General features: G+C 40.6%; 1 protein-coding gene across 1 annotated transcript in view; it reads right to left on the reverse strand.

Moving 5' to 3' along the window:
* Positions 1 to 12,068, reverse strand: part of LOC137504725 (uncharacterized) — a 189,301-nt gene extending 177,233 nt beyond the window's left edge. The window contains exons 1-3 of the mRNA XM_068233309.1: positions 12,020 to 12,068; positions 4,350 to 4,422; positions 2,680 to 2,791 (exon numbers count right to left, since the gene is read on the reverse strand). Coding sequence (XP_068089410.1) covers positions 2,680 to 2,791; positions 4,350 to 4,422; positions 12,020 to 12,068 — 234 coding nt within the window. The remainder of the gene's footprint in view (positions 1 to 2,679; positions 2,792 to 4,349; positions 4,423 to 12,019) is intronic.
* Between the last annotated feature and the right edge of the window lie 7,217 nt (positions 12,069 to 19,285).

Raw genomic sequence — 19,285 nt, forward strand, 5'->3', positions numbered from 1 at the left:
CCAAAAGCTGCTGAAAAAGAACTATATTTAGAACTATCTATACTAACTATAAAATAATTTTGTGAAATGTCTTGCTTGCTGGTGGCTTAAAAGGCATTTTATGGCAAGGTGTGAAAATATAACCTAGGAGAAAACTCAGGAGAAAAAGTAGTGGCTGGAAGTGTACTGGTTAAGGGCTCTGCCTTTGACATGGGAGACCAGGGTTCGAATCCTGGCTAGGTCAAGTACCTATTCAGTACGGAGTTCAGTAAGGAGTTCAAGGCAAGACTCCCTAACACTGCAGGGTGGCCTCTTGAGTGCACACAAGTGGCTGCAGCTCTTGAGCGCTTTGAGTCCGACAGGAAAAAAGCGCTATACAAATGTTCGGATTATTATTATTAATTGCATATGGGTCGAAGAGCTTAGAGATATCGTCACTCTAGTACAAGCTAAGAACTTTACAATGTGTTGTGGCAGGTTAGTGTCTCTTGAACAACCCTGGCATTGCACTCCAGAAAACTAGAACCTTCACTTGCAAGGTCAGTATTATTATTATTATTATTATTATTTAGTATTTATATAGCACCGACATATTACGCAGCACTGTACAGAGCATATTGTCTTGTTGCTTAACTGTCCCTCAGAGTAGCTCACAATCTAATCCCTACCATAGTCATATGTCTATGTATGTATCATGTAGTGCATGTATATTAGTCTGGGGCCAATTTAGGGGAAGCCAATTAACTTATCTGTATGTTTTTGGGATGTGCGAGGAAACCGGAGTGCCCGGAGGAAACCCACACAGACACATGGATACCATACTATAGTGCACATGCTGGGTTTGAACCGCGGACCCAACACCGCAAGGCAAGAGTGCTAGTGGTGTAGTCAGTCAGGTCTAGGTTAGTCTGAGGTTGTTGAAATGGTTAGGCAGATTAATCTGGTCAAGTTGCCATATCCAATAATTTGGATCAATGATTAGTTATTGTTTGGGATTTTACATTTAGTATAAAGGTCACAAAAAAAAGCTCAGGATCCATTCTAGAGAATTCTCATGGAAAGTCTTCAGGTTAGGTGCAAGATTTTCATATCAGGTTTTATCTCTAGTGAACAGTTAATAACATTGTTACATGTAGGAGAAGGGTGAATGTAGATCAGTTGGGGTGGGAGAATATCCTGCTGAATTTGAAACTGCTTTCTGCTATGATTTAAATCTTGGTAGCTTAGATTTGAATGACTTTTAGGTTCCTTTCATACTTACCGTGTTGCGTCAAGGTACTCTTATGCGGCACACTAATTTCACCGCACGATATGTGAAAAGAGCCTCAGTGTTGCACTTATCCACAGACTCCAACTAGTAAGTGCAAAAAACTGGGTAGCCTGCGGAATACTGTTTGTGATGCTTTAAATAATCATAATAGTTCCTATTGGAGTGACTTACTATTTGAATGCAATATAGGATTTAAACAGCAGAAAATGTTTTCACCCTAAATTGCTCTTATATAACTTCTACGCCCTGAATGTGCCGCAGTCATTGCAAGTCACTGGGAATATTGTTTGTCTATTGGCTTCTGGTGCTAAATGCTGCAACTTTCTTTGCATTTTATTTTTCTTTATGATAATTGCTTATCACCACCCTAAACAGGTGCCAAGTGAATTCCCCGGTGGGGAGAGGACTGGGTGCACCATTTCTAAAAGCCTTTCTTTGGGCCAGTGCACATCAAAAACCTCTAGCAGCTTCGCAAAACATTAGAGGTTTTTAAAGCAGATTTTCAGAGCGTGTCTAGGCATGTTTAGAGAGGTTTTCTAAACATGCCTAGCGTTTTTTGGACTATTTTTGTGAAGTAGATTTCATATATTGTTACAGTAAATCTGTTACTGAACAGCTTCTGTAACAAAAACACTTGGAAAACCGCTCTGATCTAGCGTTTTTTAGAGTGATTTTCCACTTTCCTATACTTTAAAGAGACTCTGTAACAAAATGTTCAGCCTTATTTCTTCTATCCTATAAGTTCCTATACCTGTTCTAATGTGGTCTGTCTTACTGCAGCCTTTCCTAGTTGCACAGTGGCTGTATTATCTCTGTTGTATAATCTAATCTTCTTTTCTTTGACGGCTTTGTCGGGCTCAGGCACTCAAGCAGGAATGTGCTGCTCTGCTTGTGATAGGCAGAATCTATACACACCCTCTCCATGCCCCCTCCAGGCTCTGTATGAGTCACAGACTGAGCTTCTCTCAGCCTATCACATGCTGGTTAGTAGCCATGTTATTTGTTTGTAAACACTGCCTAAAACTAGCAGTTACAAGCCAGGATTGCAGCAGGGAGTGGCAGAAACAGCACAGAGGGGCCCAGGAGAACATAATGAATAGAATGGTATGCTTTTTATTGTAAGAATTTTAGAGTACAGATTCTCTTTAACATTGAGGCAGAAACACCTCAGAAATCTAAAAAATGCTGCAGCCCCCAAGTTTGCGTTTGTGGAAAAAACAAACCACTCTGATGTGTACCAGCCCATTGAAATACATTACCCAAACAGTTTTCCACCAGCTAACGTTTTTAAAAATGCTCCAAAAACCGCTCTGGTGTGCACCAGCCCTCAATCTGCAGGTTATAAGTGTATAAAAAGGCAACAGTAAAGTACATAATTACAGAGAAAACTGCATTTAATAATAATGGCATGTCAGGTTCAGGTATTTTACCTTTCTTCTTGAAAGAAGACCATTACGGAATATGGGCAGATCTCCGCTGTGGTTCTGAATCTTACTTTTCTTAATAATCCATTCTGCCAAGACGTTATTTGATTTAGGGCACCTTCAGAAAATTAAAAACATATTTAAGGAAAAAACACTTTTAAAGTTTTTCTTTATGTAATGAATAATAGAGTCAACTATTTCATCAGTCTGTTCTTATTTGTTTGATATTTCTGTTTTGCTGTTAACATTACATTTGTACAAAATGAAACTTTCAGCAGTGCCGGTTCTTTCTATTTCCTGCCTCCTCTGCCACTATGAAAATGTCTTACTACCTGAGCACGCTAGGCTGATGCAAGTAGGAATACCGTTACGCCACCGCAAGAGACCCGCTCCAGCAGTAGTGCCAACCTGCTTTTCTCTTTTGATCGTGACAAAATGAAACTTACAGGATATCAAATGCCAACATAACAATGTCTGTTCTTTTATGCACTGATGTGCTATATAATAAAATCCCTTTGTGTCCCTGCATCTTCCTGTGTCCCTGTGTCCATGCATCCAGACCTGACAGCTTGCTGTCTGTGAACCTCATTGCATTGTGGGAAATAACAGCTTTTTCCAACTGCCAAGAAAGCAACATCTCCCTGTGTGCATATACTTTGGACAGCAGTGGCGGATTGGTTAGCGGGAAGCGTCTGTGCACGCGTTTTGGGGGGTAGCGGCTGTGGCCTAGCATCCGTTTTTTAATGGGCGCACCTTTTTACTAGTTTTATATATTTACTATGTTCAATGCTAAAAAAAAAAATTCAAAAGTTTCCGCTCAACTTATTTATACCCACTTTGTGACCTGGAACCCAACACCTATGGTGTGAGAGGCCCTCATACAGGACTGACACATGCCTCCCATCTTCCAGTAACTAGAAAAGATTGATGTTATGTGCAGAGTAGAGTTAAGGCCAGCAAACTCTGTAGAGTATTTTTTGGCCAAGATTTACCAAATCTATATAGTAGAAGGGTAAACTGAGTGAATCATTTAGTTCCTCTTATTAGAGACTGTATCAATAATGTGCACCTTTATTATAACATTAAAAATATTTATTATTATTGCACACAAACACACAGCATCTTTTTCTAAAGTTGCTGCTGTGGACCTTGATGATGAATTGACACAGGCCAAGTAATTTAGAATCCATCCAAACGTTGAATGAAAGGAGAATTAATTTTACATTTTGTAATTGGACTAAGAATTCAACAGAAGAAGCATTTGTCATTTGCACTTATTACATGTGTTTGTCATCCTTAAGTTTGTTACCAACCACCTTGTGGCAGTTTACGTTTTCCTTATGCCAATTAATTCCCATTATCGCCCCTTGGAATTCTACGTAATCTTAAATGCAAGTGCTTACCCTGTTCCTGATATGGGGTATTTCGCCGCTGCAGTCATATTTGTAAAAGACTGTACCAGCACAAGCCCCTTCTTATACCCAAGTTAATTATGGAAATAGGGGTAATGATAATTGTTAAAGTTAAATTGTTAAACTGTTAAAGTTAGAGGTTAGGATGTAGGTTAGGATTAGCAACAGAAAAGAGGATAGAGTTAGGGTTGGACTTGCTATGGGGATAAGGATATGTCAGGGAACTTGGGGAATCCCATATACTCAAAACTAAAAGTTACTTACTCCTGAATATATGCTTGTGGATGTAGGTTTAGCTCTTTTCTGTCAGGCATAGAAAATGAAATCACACGGTTGCCTAAAACAGAAAGAAATAATTACCTGATATATTACGTAAATAAAGATAATATTTTCAGGATAGTTGCATAGTTATGTAGATTGAAAAAAAAAGACATGTGTCCATAAAGTTCAATCATCTTCCTAACTGGATCAAGGTATCATCTTCCCTTGGCTTGCAGTCATAGCTGTAAATACCATTCAAAGTTAAGAAAGCATCCACTCACTTTTTAAATACAAGTATTGAATTTGCCATAACGACTTCCTGTGGTAAAATATTCCACATTTTAACCTTACTATGAACCCCCCTTTTGCAACACAGATGGTAAAATCTCCTTTCTTCCATGCATAGATTATATACTCTTGAATACAGACCTAGGGATAAAAAAAGCTAATTTGCAAAGCTTTTATGCTGCCCTTGGATGTATTCATACATGTTCTTCAGGTCACCTCTTTGTCGTCTATTTTCCAAGCTAAATAAGCCCAGTTTGCTTAATCTTCCTTGGAAAGTGAGACTTTCCACCTCTGTCCTTAATTTAGTTGCCCAGCTTTGTATATGTTCTAAAATGTAAATGTCCTTCAAGAAGTATGATGCCCAAAACTGTATCACATACTCCAGATGTGGCCTCACAGAGGGAGTAAGGAGTAATATACTAGCCTTTTGTGTGGTTTTATTTACCATTGTATGCATTACAGAAATGTATTCAATAAACAAATGGGAGAAGGAACTTGGCACTGTTGATGCATTTATTAGCATTTATTGGTTACAAAAATTTAATTTGCCTTAGTGGCTGACGCTTGGCATTGAATACAGTTGCTTAAAGTGGAACTAAATTCAGAACTTCCTCTCTACTCTAAAAGATTAGCCACATCGTGATATCTTTTGTAGAAAAAAATATATTTATTACAGTTTAGAGAAATAGTAAAAAATGAAGATTTGCTAGTTGTTACTTTTGCAAGGAGCACTGAAAGGGTTAAGCCTTTTTAGTGTTTACTGTTTGTTAGCGCTGCCTCCACAGAGCTCTCATGCAGTCTATTCACAGCTGCTGATAAAAGCTAATTAGACACTTTAATATAACCTTTGAAACACAGAGAACTTAATTGTTCAACAACTATATGTGGAAAAAAGACTTTTCATGGTGTGCTGTGCTTAGAGTTTGGGTCCATTTTAACATGTCATTAAAACTTCAGAAGAGTAGAGACAGTGTTAAATGCAGGTACTTTGCACAGAGGGATGGTAGGTACAAGTAAGAAGTATGTGTGTTAAATCACCCAGTTAGTGTTGACTGGCACATATTGGATGGAGGGCCACATTATACAATACAGCCAGATGGAGAAATCCACAAGTGACATTTCTGGATTGTGAACAGCTTTTCTTGTAGTCAGACAAAGAAGCTGATGCACTGATCCTGACACGCAAGAGTAGTAATATACTGTACTGTATGTAGGAGGGATTTACTAAAGATGGCCTAAATCCAGATCTGGTTTGCTAACATCACATGGAAAGTCTGAGTAACAAGGCAGACAAAACCTGCCATTGCCATGAAGTGAGTTTCTGAATATTGGTTGGACTGTTTATGTCTGAACTTTTGCACTCTGTCCTAGAGGGACCAAGTAAGATCCAGTGAGGAAATTCTGAGTCTATGTGAATGATTGATTGGTAACAATTGCTTATCCTTAGGAGCATTGAGGATATGCCCTAAAATACTGTGTATGCTAGAAACTTAAAAACAAACAAAACATTTTTTTTTACCTTTGCCTATCTACATAGCTTTGCTGACAGACACTCCATATATCATATATAATATTATACAGTATATAATTGGCTTTTGCTCTTAGATTCCCTCCCTTTCCTGGGTTCTGTTTTATATTTGATGTAGAGTTTTCACCATAAAGGGTTTTGCTGAGCAGACTCTCCCAGCCCCTCAGTTTCCTTTATTTAGTTCTGACCAACAAGGTAAAAGGGTACTTACCTATTATCCCGTCTGGACAGTTTGGCAGCTTTTTGTTAAAGTTCTGTTTGATGCCCTAGTCATATCTAACCATTTTTGAAAAGCTGAAAGTCCCAGCTTTCCTTTGCACTGGGTCCCGAGTCAATGCAATGCCCCATTCCCAAGTTAGGGCGTGTTTGGGGGACGAGTGTCACCTGCACTTTGCTGCAGAGAGCTCAGTGGAATTGAGTCTCCTGTCCATGCCAGTAAGACAGAGAGGAGACAAGGGTGCATAGCTGCACTGCTCCTTCATCTGTAATGAGGGACCCAGGGCACTTGACATAAGGTTTGAAGACACAGATTTATGCTGCAAAGGAAAAAGAAGACCTACCGGGTGTGCTGCTTATCATCATGTCAGGTTCGTCCTGTACTTCTGTAATTGCACTTTATGCAGCCAAGTTCAGGGGATACCACTCCTTCAAAACCCTATATCTTGGGAACTGAGCATCATACCAACTCGAGACCTGGCGCAACAGAAAGCCGGGACTTTCAGATGTTCCTCGGGAAGCAAAAAGAACTTTAACAAAAAGCTGCCAAACTTTCCAGATGGGATAATACGTAAGTACCGGTAAAAGTTTTCTGTTCACACCAGTGGTATAAAACCAGCATGAACCATAGGAGGCTAGGAGTCACAGGGTTGCTCCTGTCAGCTAGAGGGAGCTAGAGGGGCTATTCTGCTTTACAGTATAATTTCCCTCATTCATGGCCAATGCAAAATAGTATAGTAGTAGACCAGGTTAGGCTCCTATACGCTAATTCTGTTTAACAGCTCAGCTAACAAGGTGCTGCCCGTATTTATTCTTTTGATGACAAATGTTATTTAAAGATGAACTATAAAAATATATATTACAATTCAGTAAATTATTCAGGATGACCACTTTTACATTGAATATCCTGGTTTCAGCAACAGAAACACTTTCTATTGCTATATATTGCTGTATATTTGTAGGTAGCCCTGCCATCCCACTGGGGCTTAGCCTAGGCTGTTTATTATGCTGTATCCTCTCCTCCCTTTTCCCCCGCAGCATTCAGGAGACCTTTTCTACTGGCTTTAGAACTCTCAGTAAGGGTCTAATTCCACTGATGCAGTTGTATCCACTTTTCACCCATCAATGTTACAGATGCTGAAAAGCGAACAGAAACAGACACAACCGCATCAGTGGGCTCAGGCCCTAAAGGAACATGCCTGCCACTGCTAAAGATGTTGTCCCCTGCAATAAATTTCAGAAACTAAATAAGGGAGAGGAAAGATTTTACAATAGGCAAACACTGCAGAAATAGTTTATAAATGATTATTGTAAAAAAAAAAAAAAACATATTCATTATGTAATTTTGACTACAGTTCTGCTTTAACCGTTTCCAGACGATGCTAGTTATAACCTATTCCCTGTTTGGAAACTGTTATCCCTGCCAGAGCGTAGATTTCAACTTCCCCGCTGCACGCTTCCACCACTACCGCCACTCTCCTGATGCTAAAGCCTACTCGCCCTGCAGTCGGTATGACAACAGTGCTCTATGAGACGGCCAGGAGCTGATTTCCTTGGCTCACAAAGGGTCAGGAGCCAATGAAATCGGCTCCTGACTGGCTCACAGAGCTCTGCTGTCATAGCGATGGCAGAGTGTGTGAGCTTCAGCGACAGGAGAGCTGCGCGATCTGCGGTGGCATCAAATCCATGCGGGGTCACTTTGGTAGGCCCTGTTTTTTGTAAAAGCAATCTCTGGTCCTTAAAGAGACTCCGTAACAAAAATTGCATCCTGTTTTTTATCATCCTACAAGTTCCAAAAGCTATTCTAATGTGTTCTGGCTTACTGCAGCACTTTCTACTATCACAGTCTCTGTAATAAATCAATGTATCTTTCCCTTGTCAGACTTGTCAGCCTGTGTCTGGAAGGCTGCCAAGTTCTTCAGTGTTGTGGTTCTGCTATGAATTCCCCCTTCCAGGCCCCTCTATGCACACTGCCTGTGTATTATTTAGATTAGAGCAGCTTCTCTCTTCTCTCTTATCTTTTACAAGCTGGATAAATCGTCCTCTGAGCTGGCTGGGCTTTCACATACTGAAGAATTACAGACAAGGGCAAAGCTGTTTGCAGGAGAAAAAAGAGCAGCCTGAAACTTCAGTGCATGAGAACTGCAGGGAGAAAGAAACACACAAATGATCTCTTGAGATTCAAAAGGAAGGCTGTATACAGCCTGCTTGTGTATGGTTGTATTTTCTATGTGTGGACATACAGTACATCAACCTACTTCCTGTTTTGGTGGCCATTTTGTTTGTTTATAAACAAACTTTTTAAAACTGTTTTTAACCACTTTTAATGCGGCGAGGAGCGGCGAAATTGTGACAGAGGGTAATAGGAGGTGTCCCCTAGCGCACTGGTATGTTTACTTTTGTGCAATTTTAACAATACAGATTCTCTTTAAGGGACCAGAGACCGCTGGTACCAATGTGATTAAAGCATCGGACCATAACAAGCATATTAGTTCAGGTCATTTCATATTTTCTTTAATATAAGTCTTCTTTTCTTTTATTTATCGCAAATAAAAAAGTATAGGTAAAGTAAAACAGAAATAAAATTAAAAGAATGAATATAAAACACTACTTTATTATGTTATTTTTAGAACATGTATCGGAGCAGTATCCTGTTGTGTAGGAATGAAGAAGCAAATATTCTTGAAACCTCCTAGTGTTTCTTTTAGCTATTTGAAATCAGTATCTCTAAAGATATCTCTAGAGATATGTAGAGGCTGGAGTGAAGCTTAGTGACAGCCGGAGCATACAAGGCCTGAAACTTTGTCACCCCTGGTATAACCCTAATCGTACTGATCTATCACAGTGACGTTTGCCTGAGGGTGGCAGTAGTTAAGAGTCAGCCAGTGAGTAGCTTTTCTCTGTCATTAATTGATCAATGGGTTTCCTCTTTCAGTTCTGCTTCAGACAAAAAAGAAATTCAATATCTGTGCTACTGACTACTATCCAATGACTTCACAAAACAGCATTTAATTTCCATATGAATTTTCTAATTTCAGGAAGTTTTTAATGTCCTTCCACCCATAAAGAGACACTTGTATTACACATACAGTACATGATACTAGGAGATCAGAGAAGAAGTCTTCAAAGTTAATGGATCTGCATTTGCCTGTCTGCCTTCATCTCTATAAATAACATTAGGAACGTATATTGATAGTGACTGTAATAAGGGAAATTTGCTGCGTGAATGCACCAAGTTACATGATTAACAATTGTCTTTCTGTGGTATTGACTAACATCTTATACTTAATGTCTATATTACTTACATCATGCTGATGTGTTCTAACCAACAGCATTAATGTTTCCAACTATGCTTCATGGTTATGCACAATGCTATTTATGCAAAAGGGAAAACCTCCTGCTTATTTAAACAGTTGACATTGCAGACAGTCTTTAAACAAAATATCTATCAAAACACAATTTACTGTTGGCAAAGAAAGACAGTGCTGAGCCTTATGGCTACAATATAACCAAAATAAACTTCAGACCATAGCCTACATTTTTGCCATCATAGCTAATGTGTCAATATTTTTAAAATATTTACATAGTGCTGACATTTTCTGTAGCGCTTTACAGAGTGTATGGAGCTATTCATGTTACCAACAGGAAAATGGGAAATTTAAATGCTGGAGGCGCCCAATAAAATAACCTGCTGCAGTTTGCATTGTGGACGGCCCCACTGGCACCTCTGGCACTCAAATTTCCGCTTGTAGCTGCAATTTGTTTGGGCACTTATGGCAGCTCCCAAACTTCTCCAGAGCCCAATAGTTTTCTTTTCTTGCAGCGATGGCGGTGCATATACCATTGGGTTTGCACTGGGGGCGGGTTTACAGTGAAGCTGAGGTGAAAATAAATTGATGAGATAACAATTGTATTTATCCTCCAACTTATAAAGATGACTTTTTTTAGATATCCCATTGTTTCATTTTATATTTAAATGTTTACAAAGTAAATTTAATGTCTTATCGTCTTTGCTCATTAGCTGTCTATTAAGTGTTGCAGAGTTAAAAATACATGAACTACTGTAAGTTGCAAGTATTGTCTGCCAGTAAAACTTTTACGGCTGTAATTAGCTTGAGGTTTACTATATTCCTGACACGATATTGATGAGACAGAAGTTGTCACTTGCATGCCTGAAAATTTTCTCTGTCAGGCAGCAACATAAACAAAGAAAAACAGCCTGGTATTTAATGTTTTGCCCTGTACAGACACATGTTTATCTCATGTCACATGTCACCTTGGCTATATTTTAAGGCTAGGGACGTGCGAGGTCTTTTAAGGTTAGTTATCGCTGGGGGCGTCAGTTAGGAATAGGTTTCGGTAATGACTTGGTTAGGGATAGGCACCAGCAGGGGGAATCATTAGGAATAGGATTAGACATTGTTAGAGGGTTGGATAGAGTTAGGCATTGGCATGGGGATCATTAGTGGCTCTGTGTGAGAATAGAGTTCTAGTAGAATATCTGCAAAACTGACGATATACTACTAACACTTTGGCAAACCTATCCCTCTTTCTACCTACCCCTAGCACTAAATATCCTCCCCTAGCTAACTCCTAAAACTAACCCTTCTGTTACCCCAACGCCTAACACTACCCGTCCCTTCTTGCACATATTTCAATACTGGTCAACACCCAACTTATTTACTGAGCACCACCATAGCCGCAATTACCTTTGTGGTCTATAGTGGTGCACAAATGACCGGCCTCAGCACAGTTGTGCTATCTATTAAATCCAAGTGTCTATTTAATACATGTCTTTACAAGAAAAGCCTGTAAAAATAGTCTGTATATGCCCACAAATGACCTAATGTTCCCCTTAGTCCCATTCTAATTGAATAAATATGTCCTGGAAATGTATACGTATGTGTTGAAGGCATACCTTTTCTTTTCAAATGATGCAATGATGCTGTATATGCTTCCAAAGTACAAGTAGTAAGAACACTCAGCTGCACTATATGCTTCATTATCTTTAAGATTTCATATGTGATAAACTGTAAGCCAAGCGTATTAAGTAGTTATATCGTATTTTTTGTAACACATGAGCCATAGTCTCAGAACAGAATCAACCAAAGCCCTTTTTTAATAGTCACTTCCAACTAATAGAAAATAACAGAGGCCAAGGGGCCATAAAACTGTTTATAACTGATATGTAATGATTTCCAGGACTGCTCTCTGCTATATGGAGGTTATTTTTCATCCAGCCAGAGCCGCTTTAATCTAGGCGATGCAGCAACCCCCTAAACAGATGAAAGTGGAATCAAATTTAAACAAATTGAATGCCTACAAGTTGAAAGTCCGCACAGATTTGTATTTTGTCAAGCAGTACAATGTATTTAAATATTTCGGTTGTAGTTTCATGTCAGTTAGAAAGTCACAGAGGAAAATATATTTTGATCTAAAAATGTTACAGATGCTCAGGAATTATTTTTCATAAAGGTTTTTTTTTCTACTTTTCTTTCTATTTAATTGTATAATTTTTTTGTGGGGAGGGATATTTTAATACTGTAACACGTCAAACATCAGCTTTGTATTTAAAGCGGAATACCAGACGGATGTCTAAATATTTGGCTGAAATACAATACATGTGAAATGTCTTACCTACCAAAGGATTCATATTCCTGTCCACACATACAGTGATTAAGATCATTCATGCAGACATCACAGCCGGGTTCCCAAACTCACTTTTCTTTCCTGCAGTTAAAGTGATGCTGTAATGGTTGTGATATTCTTCATAGGTTTTACGGTTAAGTAATATGTAATATTAGCAGTGTTGCCTCGTGTCTCTTCAGGGGCTCTACAGTGTCCAGACAGATCCAGAAATTGAGAGTAAAGTACAGTTATAGATAAACCTTCTTGGCCCATCCCCCAACCCATGTGACTGCTGCCCAGCCATTGCATTTTTCCAGAGAGTTTACAATGCGGGAAGGGATATGGCCTTGACCAGGTGGTGTGACCAAGCAGTAGGGGGCAAGGCTAGACTGCCATCACAGAAAGTCCCACTTCATTTTTGGATCCACCAACCCTCCAAGGATGACTGTTAGTTAAGCAATTAGTGCTGTAGATTGGAAATAAGGCATACTATGCAGCCTTAGCACCAGTTTTCCCGTACTCTGTAGCATCATTTTAAGTGACACATATAGTGTGGGTACCTTACACTAGTCAGCTGTTTTTATACTACAGAGGAGCAGAACACTGATGAGGTTACTATTGTGGTTTCTCCTCTTGTTATGAATCTTTGGTGGGTGGAGCCTATGCTGTAGTGATGTCACATGCCAGAGTGCACATGTATGGCAGTGATCATCTTACCGGACTGCACTGTTGACTGTGAAGCACAGGCTGAACCATCTAAACGTATTACCATCTGAACTTATTACATTAAGCGGCAAGATTGTCCCAGCCAGAATCTGAAGCTGTTATATGGAGCTTCCACATTCGAGTATACGCTGAGAGGATCTTTTACAAGTAACTAGCATTCTATTTGCAATACAACTGGAATTCTCCTTTTTATTGTTGCCTTCTCAATGATAAGTCAGTTCATGGTTGCATTACTCTACTAACATTATTGGTACAGCATGAGTGTAAATGCACATTTGCAAACAAATGCAAATACAATACATAAGCGGCAATCTCATTTTTGAAAATCGTAAATAGCGCATGATTTTAAATATTGCCAAAATGTTCCAAGCATAAAGGTTATTCTCCCAAATTTTGAATACCTTATGATATGTTTCCTGGTGGAAATTCTGAATACTTTATGATATATTTCCAAAGAAAAATTATGTTAGAAGAGAAATCATGCCTTAAAGATTTAAAACATTTCTGATTTAATGTCAGGATATTATACTTTCATTAAAGACACTCTGTAACAAAAAAAAGTTCCCCTGGGGGTACTCACCTCGGTAGGGGGAAGCCTCAGTGTCCCAATGAGGCTTCCCCCTCCGCTGTAGCTGCAGTCAATCCCACACTGGCTCCCCCGAAGTCTCCTGCAATCCACGCTCGACAAGCCTGACAAGGCTTCCTATATTTACCTTCCCTGGCTCCAGTGGGGGCGCTATTGCGGCTCTCAGCACACAGATAGGTGAAAATTGCCGATCTCCGTCGAGTCCGCTCTACTACGCAGGTGCAGGAGACTTGCACCTGCGCAGTAGAGTGGGCCGACAGCGATCGGCTATTTCTGCCAATCTCTGAGCAGAAAGCGGATACTGCGCTTGCGCTTGTGATGAGAAGGTAAATATTTACATCCCGCTGTTCGGAGGGCCAGAGCGAGACCGCCGTGGGACACAGGAAGCCTCAATAGGATCCGGAGGCTTCCCCCTACCGAGGTGCGTACCCCCTAGGGGAACTTTTTGTCGTTACAGGTTTTCTTTAATGCATTTGTTTTGTTTAAAATCACTTGGGAGGTGAGAAAATCTGGTATGTAGAAAAACAACTGAGGCCCAGGGTTTGGCCTATTTCTGATGTTTGTCTTCTCTGTATACATGTCCCAGTTGAGCATATCACCTATTTAGGAAGAGTTAGGTCACCAATGGTTTACATCATTAGCTGCAAGTTTTCAGATTAGTACCACCCAGTATCAAGTAAAATGACACCTGTAAAATTTCTCCCTCCCTAAAGCGTTGCGCTCAGATCGCACGCCCACCTGCGCTGAAGAGATGTGAACGAGGCCTCAGGCCTCGTTTACATCTACCTAGCGCAGATGGCCGTGTGATCCGAACGCAGCACTTACGATCGCACACCATCTGCGCCGCTGCCCGCTGCGCTGCTGATCCCATCCAATGTCAATTCAACATTTCTACCATTATTAGAAAGTTATAGCAGCTGCAGGCTAAAGATGCGTTTTGATAACATTAGATTACAAAACCGTTTTTGCAGCTTTGATGTGTAAAGTGAAAAATATTTATCAAGTTTCTTCTATAAGGATAAAGCTGTCATGGAAAACTTTAGTCCAAGAAGAAAATGAAGAATTCTTATTTTGGCCTCATTTACAAGGACAGTTTTGAGGCTGGAATATTATAGAATTTTACCGCTCTGCAATACTACCAGTGTGTCAGCTATGGGCCCATGTACAGTACATGTATGTGGATAGGAGGTACATGATAAAAGGTGCTTAAAAGAAAGCTACTGGAAGAGTCTAGGATGCAACAAATTCCCTTAGCCTCATACCTGGGCACTGGCAACGAACATCCTGGGGCAATTGCCTTCTTTGCCTCTATGGTAGCGCCGGCCCTGTTTATAGACTGTGACGTGCTGACTTCATTACAGTTTGCATGACTACCCTTGTAAACCAGGCCTTAGAGGATGTTCTGCTACTATGTTATAAATGCACAATGTAAACAGCTTATTGGCTGTTAGTTGCCCAGCAACAGTTTAGATATAATTGGGAGTGTTAAGCTTTTACAAAGGGCAAAAGCAAAAAAAAAACCCCATAAGTCCTTTTTGGGGTCATCCACTTCACCCCTCCACAAGCTTGGATTGTATAGAAAGGATTTTGAAAAAACTCGTACAACGTCTTCAAAGTACAAAAAAAATCAAAAGATTTTATTGACATAAATTTCCAAAAAATTCCATTAAAATTCTCTGTGAGAAATTCCTTGCAGGTGCTTCAAATACGAAGTATATAGCACAGACATGTACTTCACTCATAAACTTAATGCAATATAAAAAAAGGGGCAACGACACGCTCGTCTCGGGCCCAGCAGGACCCTTCATCAGGCCGAGTTGCAGAAAGTATTGTCTGTTAACCTTGTATGCAGTGCACGGTTGAAACATCAAAAAAGGAATAGCAAGGAAATATCTGAGCCGACCAGATGTAATTTACACAACCCCAATGGCTGTCCTGATATCGAGAAGATCTGACATGCTGCAAACATGGGAGTGCCCGAAACGAGCGTGTCGTTGCCCCTTTTTTTTATATTGCATTAAGTTTATGAGTGAAGTACATGTCTGTGCTATATACTTCGTATTTGAAGCACCTGCAAGGAATTTCTCACAGAGAATTTTAATGGAATTTTTTGGAAATTTATGTCAATAAAATCTTTTGATATTTTTTTGTACTTTGAAGACGTTGTACGAGTTGCCCAGCAACAACAGACCAAAAGACAGGCCATGTAAACAAAACAAATTATGTGAAGAATGATCTGAATGCATACCTGAAGTGAAGTATGACAGGATGAGATAAACATGGATACATATAATACTAGCCCTAATAAGACATTGGGCTTGATTCACAAAGCGGTGCTAACTGTTAGCACGCCTGTGAAAACCCCCTTAGCATGTCTAAACAAGCTTTGCGCGCGCAAAACTGTATGCGTGTAAAACTTTACGCGCGCACTGCACAGAGCGCAGGGCGCTCCGCGCGAAGTGCCCATTCAAGCCTACGGGACTTAGCGCGCGCATAGGACTTTGTGTGCGTAAAACTTTGTGCGCGGTACTTAGCACGCGATTTGATTGAAAAAAAACAGTGCTAACCTACTTAGCACCCTGGTTAGCGCGTCTAAAGACTTTAGACGTGCTAAGTAGGTTAGCACCACATAGTGAATCAAGCCCATTGTCTTCAGTCCCTTTCTGTTTTCTAGTGGAGTTAAAACAATTAAGGAATTAGCTATGCAAAAGAGCTTGTTGACAGTTTTTCCAATTCAGTCCGGTTTCCTGAAAAGTAAATGGAAGCTAAAGTAGCGGAGAAAGTGTGAGATAAGGATTCCAATGAGGATTTTACTGCAGGAAAGTTCAAAGGATCATTAGATCTGTATCTAGTTTAGCTAAGCAAGGCGGAGCCTGGATGCTAAATAGCAATTGAGATTAATTTTTATGTTACTAGTGTTTTATTTACCATTGGTATTACAGATAATATTCATTATCTTATTTTTCTTTTTTTACACTTCAGGATCACTTTAAAAAAACTTCAGAATGAGGAAATGAGTGCAAGTGGTTGCTGGAAGAAATACTGTAGAAGAACTATGAATGAGGCCAGAACCACAGAGGAATGAATTAAATGAATGTATAGTTAACATATCAAATCAATACTGGACTTCAATCTCAGACATTAGCCGCAATTCACTACGATCATGCTGGTGATAATAATGCAAGTGAAAACTTATCACCACACATCGATTGGTATCTTAAGTGTTAACTCACTAAAGAAGCTTGCCTTATTAAGGTGTAGTGATAAGTTTTCATAGTGAGAGTGTTAACTTATCAGTCCTTAAATGGGCACTATGGCGAAAAATGTTCAAGTTTAAAATATGTGCAAACATAGACAAATAAGAATTACGGGTTTTTTTGCAGAGTAAAATGAGCCATAAATTACTTTTCTCCTATGTTGCTGTCACTTACGGAAAGTAGTAGAAATCTGACAGAAGTGAAAGGTTTTTGACTAGTCCATCTCTTCATGGCGGATTCTCAGCAAGGCTTTTATTCTTTATAAAGATATTCCCTAAAAAGGATTTAAACAATGATGCTGGCCAGATTCTCTGCTCGCTACACAGTTTTTTGGCAGTTGGACAGAGCAACTGCCATTCACTAAGTGCTTTTGAAAATAAATAAATCCCTGAGAATCCCCTATGAAGAGATGAACTGGTCCAAAACTTGTCGCTTCTGTCAGATTTCTACTACCTACTGTAAGTGACAGCAACATAGGAGAAAAGTAATTTATGTCTCATTTTTGCACATATTTTACAGTTTTTCTCCATAGTGCCCCTTTAAGTTATCTGTAGTTATTTTTACATGCAGTTGGTAGAAAGGGGAGGAGAACATTCCAGCAGGATGTAGCTCCACCCCTCCTGCTGTCTCATCTGTTAGCATGATTGCAGCTAGCCTACAGGTGCTGTTTATGGCAGCAAGGAGGCCTGTTTGTGTCTGGTTTATGTATATGTTACGGCCAGAACCCGAAGTGTGGCCACTTCTAGTTCTGGCCGGCCACTTCGGGTTCTGGCCGGCCAATGCGCGAAGTGGCCGCAGCGCAGCGGCCAATGTTAGAAATGGAATGTTTCCTTTTAATATGAATGTAGTTTTCCTGGCCGTATGTAGCAAAAAAAAACAGTTCGTTCATTGAATGAAATGAAGCCGCCCGGCTTCTGCTCCGCCTCCTCTCCTCCGCCCCTGCCCCTCTTTCTCTCTCTCTCTCTATCATCTTCGGGCAGCCGGCGGGGACACGCGTGTCCCCGAGAGTCGTTCGTGGTGCCAGGAAAGCAGAGCGGGGAGGCTGCAGACATTGCTTCTGCCAGCCCCCGCTCTGCAGGGACGAACGACAGGATTGCCTGCCGCTACGAACGACTCTGGAGGGGACACGCATGTCCCCCGCTGCCAGTGTCGGGGAGAAGTGAGAGAGAGAGAGAGAGGCAGGGGCGGAGGAGAGGAGGCGGAGCAGAAGCCGGGCGGCTTCATTTCATTCAATGAACGAACTGTTTTTTTGCTACATTTGGCCAGAGACGGCCAGGAAAACTACATTCATATTAAAAGGAAACATTCCATTTCTAACATTGGCCGCTGCGCTGCGGCCACTTCGCGCATTGGCCGGCCAGAACCCGAAGTGGCCGGCCAGAACTAGAAGTGGCCACACTTCGGGTTCTGGCCGTAACATATACATGCTTTATGTCTCACTCTTCCTCCCTCCCTATCTGTCTGCTGTGTATATTTATCTCTGTATAGACTCCCCTTCTGTATAAACTACTATATAAAATAACGCAGACAGCTCTGAATCCTTCACGTTACATTGCACTCTATGTTAACACGTAATTTAACAACAGCTCAGGCCAGGTGATAAATCCTCAAAAACTTTACAGTTGTTATCACTTGCATTCTCTCTGTGAATTAATATCCTTCTTTAAATTTAGAATTCTGTCGTTATCTTAGGGATTGCAACCTTAACTTTAGAAATCATTCCTTAACTTAAGGACTGAACCCTTATTTTAAAGAGGAACTGTAACGACAAAATGTCCCCTGGGGGGTACTCACCTCGGGTGGGGGAAGCCTCCGGATCCTAATGAGGCTTCCCACGCCGTCCTCCATCCGTCAGGGGTCTCGCTGCAGCCCTCCGTGCAGCGGTGATGTAATATTTACCTTCCTGTCTCCTGCGCAGGCGCTCTGACGGCTGTCAGCTCCGAAGTAGGCGGAAATACCCGATCGCCGTCGGGTCTGCTCTACTGCGCAGGCGCAAGTTTCCGGCGCCTGCGCAGTAGAGCGGACCCGACTGAGATCGGGTATTTCCGTCTACTTCGGAGCCGAGAGCAGCCACAGCACCCCCGCTTGAGCCAGCAAAGGTAAATATTGAATTTACAGTCGGGACTGTCGCCGGCTGTTCGGAGGGCTGCAGCGAGACCCCCGTGGGACAGAGGACGGCGTGGGAAGCCTCATTAGGATCCGGAGGCTTCCCCCACCCGAGGTGAGTACCCCCCAGGGGAGGTTTTTGTTGTTACAGAGTCTCTTTAAGGACAACATGAGGTAAATTGCATAGTGAAGAACTGAATCTATTTCTATTTAAAAAGTCCAGATTCTTCCTTTGTAACTGTTTTAGGGTTATCAAGAAAGTTTTAATACTTTGTTACTGATAAATATGTAAACATTTCTTACAGTATGAAGTATAATTTGGGTATATGATCCATACCTTGTGGAAAGAAACCTGTGTCTATAAAAACATATTTTTATTTTTCCTACAGTTTAGGCTTTTTGTATGTTATAGTGATTTATTTAAAGAAACGTGAAGTAACCTTTTTTTTAGAACCATCATTCCTCCTTCTGATCCTTTCCTTTGGGAAAATGTAAAATGCTACGTCTGATTGTAACAGCATCAATAATAAGTTATATAGTACAGCACCAATAAATGCAGTAGTCTCAAAAAAAAAAAAAATCTGCTGACATGCTTTTCTGGCTG

The sequence above is a fragment of the Hyperolius riggenbachi genome, chromosome 4 (genome assembly GCF_040937935.1).
Source record: "Hyperolius riggenbachi isolate aHypRig1 chromosome 4, aHypRig1.pri, whole genome shotgun sequence".
NCBI classification, from domain to species: domain Eukaryota; kingdom Metazoa; phylum Chordata; class Amphibia; order Anura; family Hyperoliidae; genus Hyperolius; species Hyperolius riggenbachi.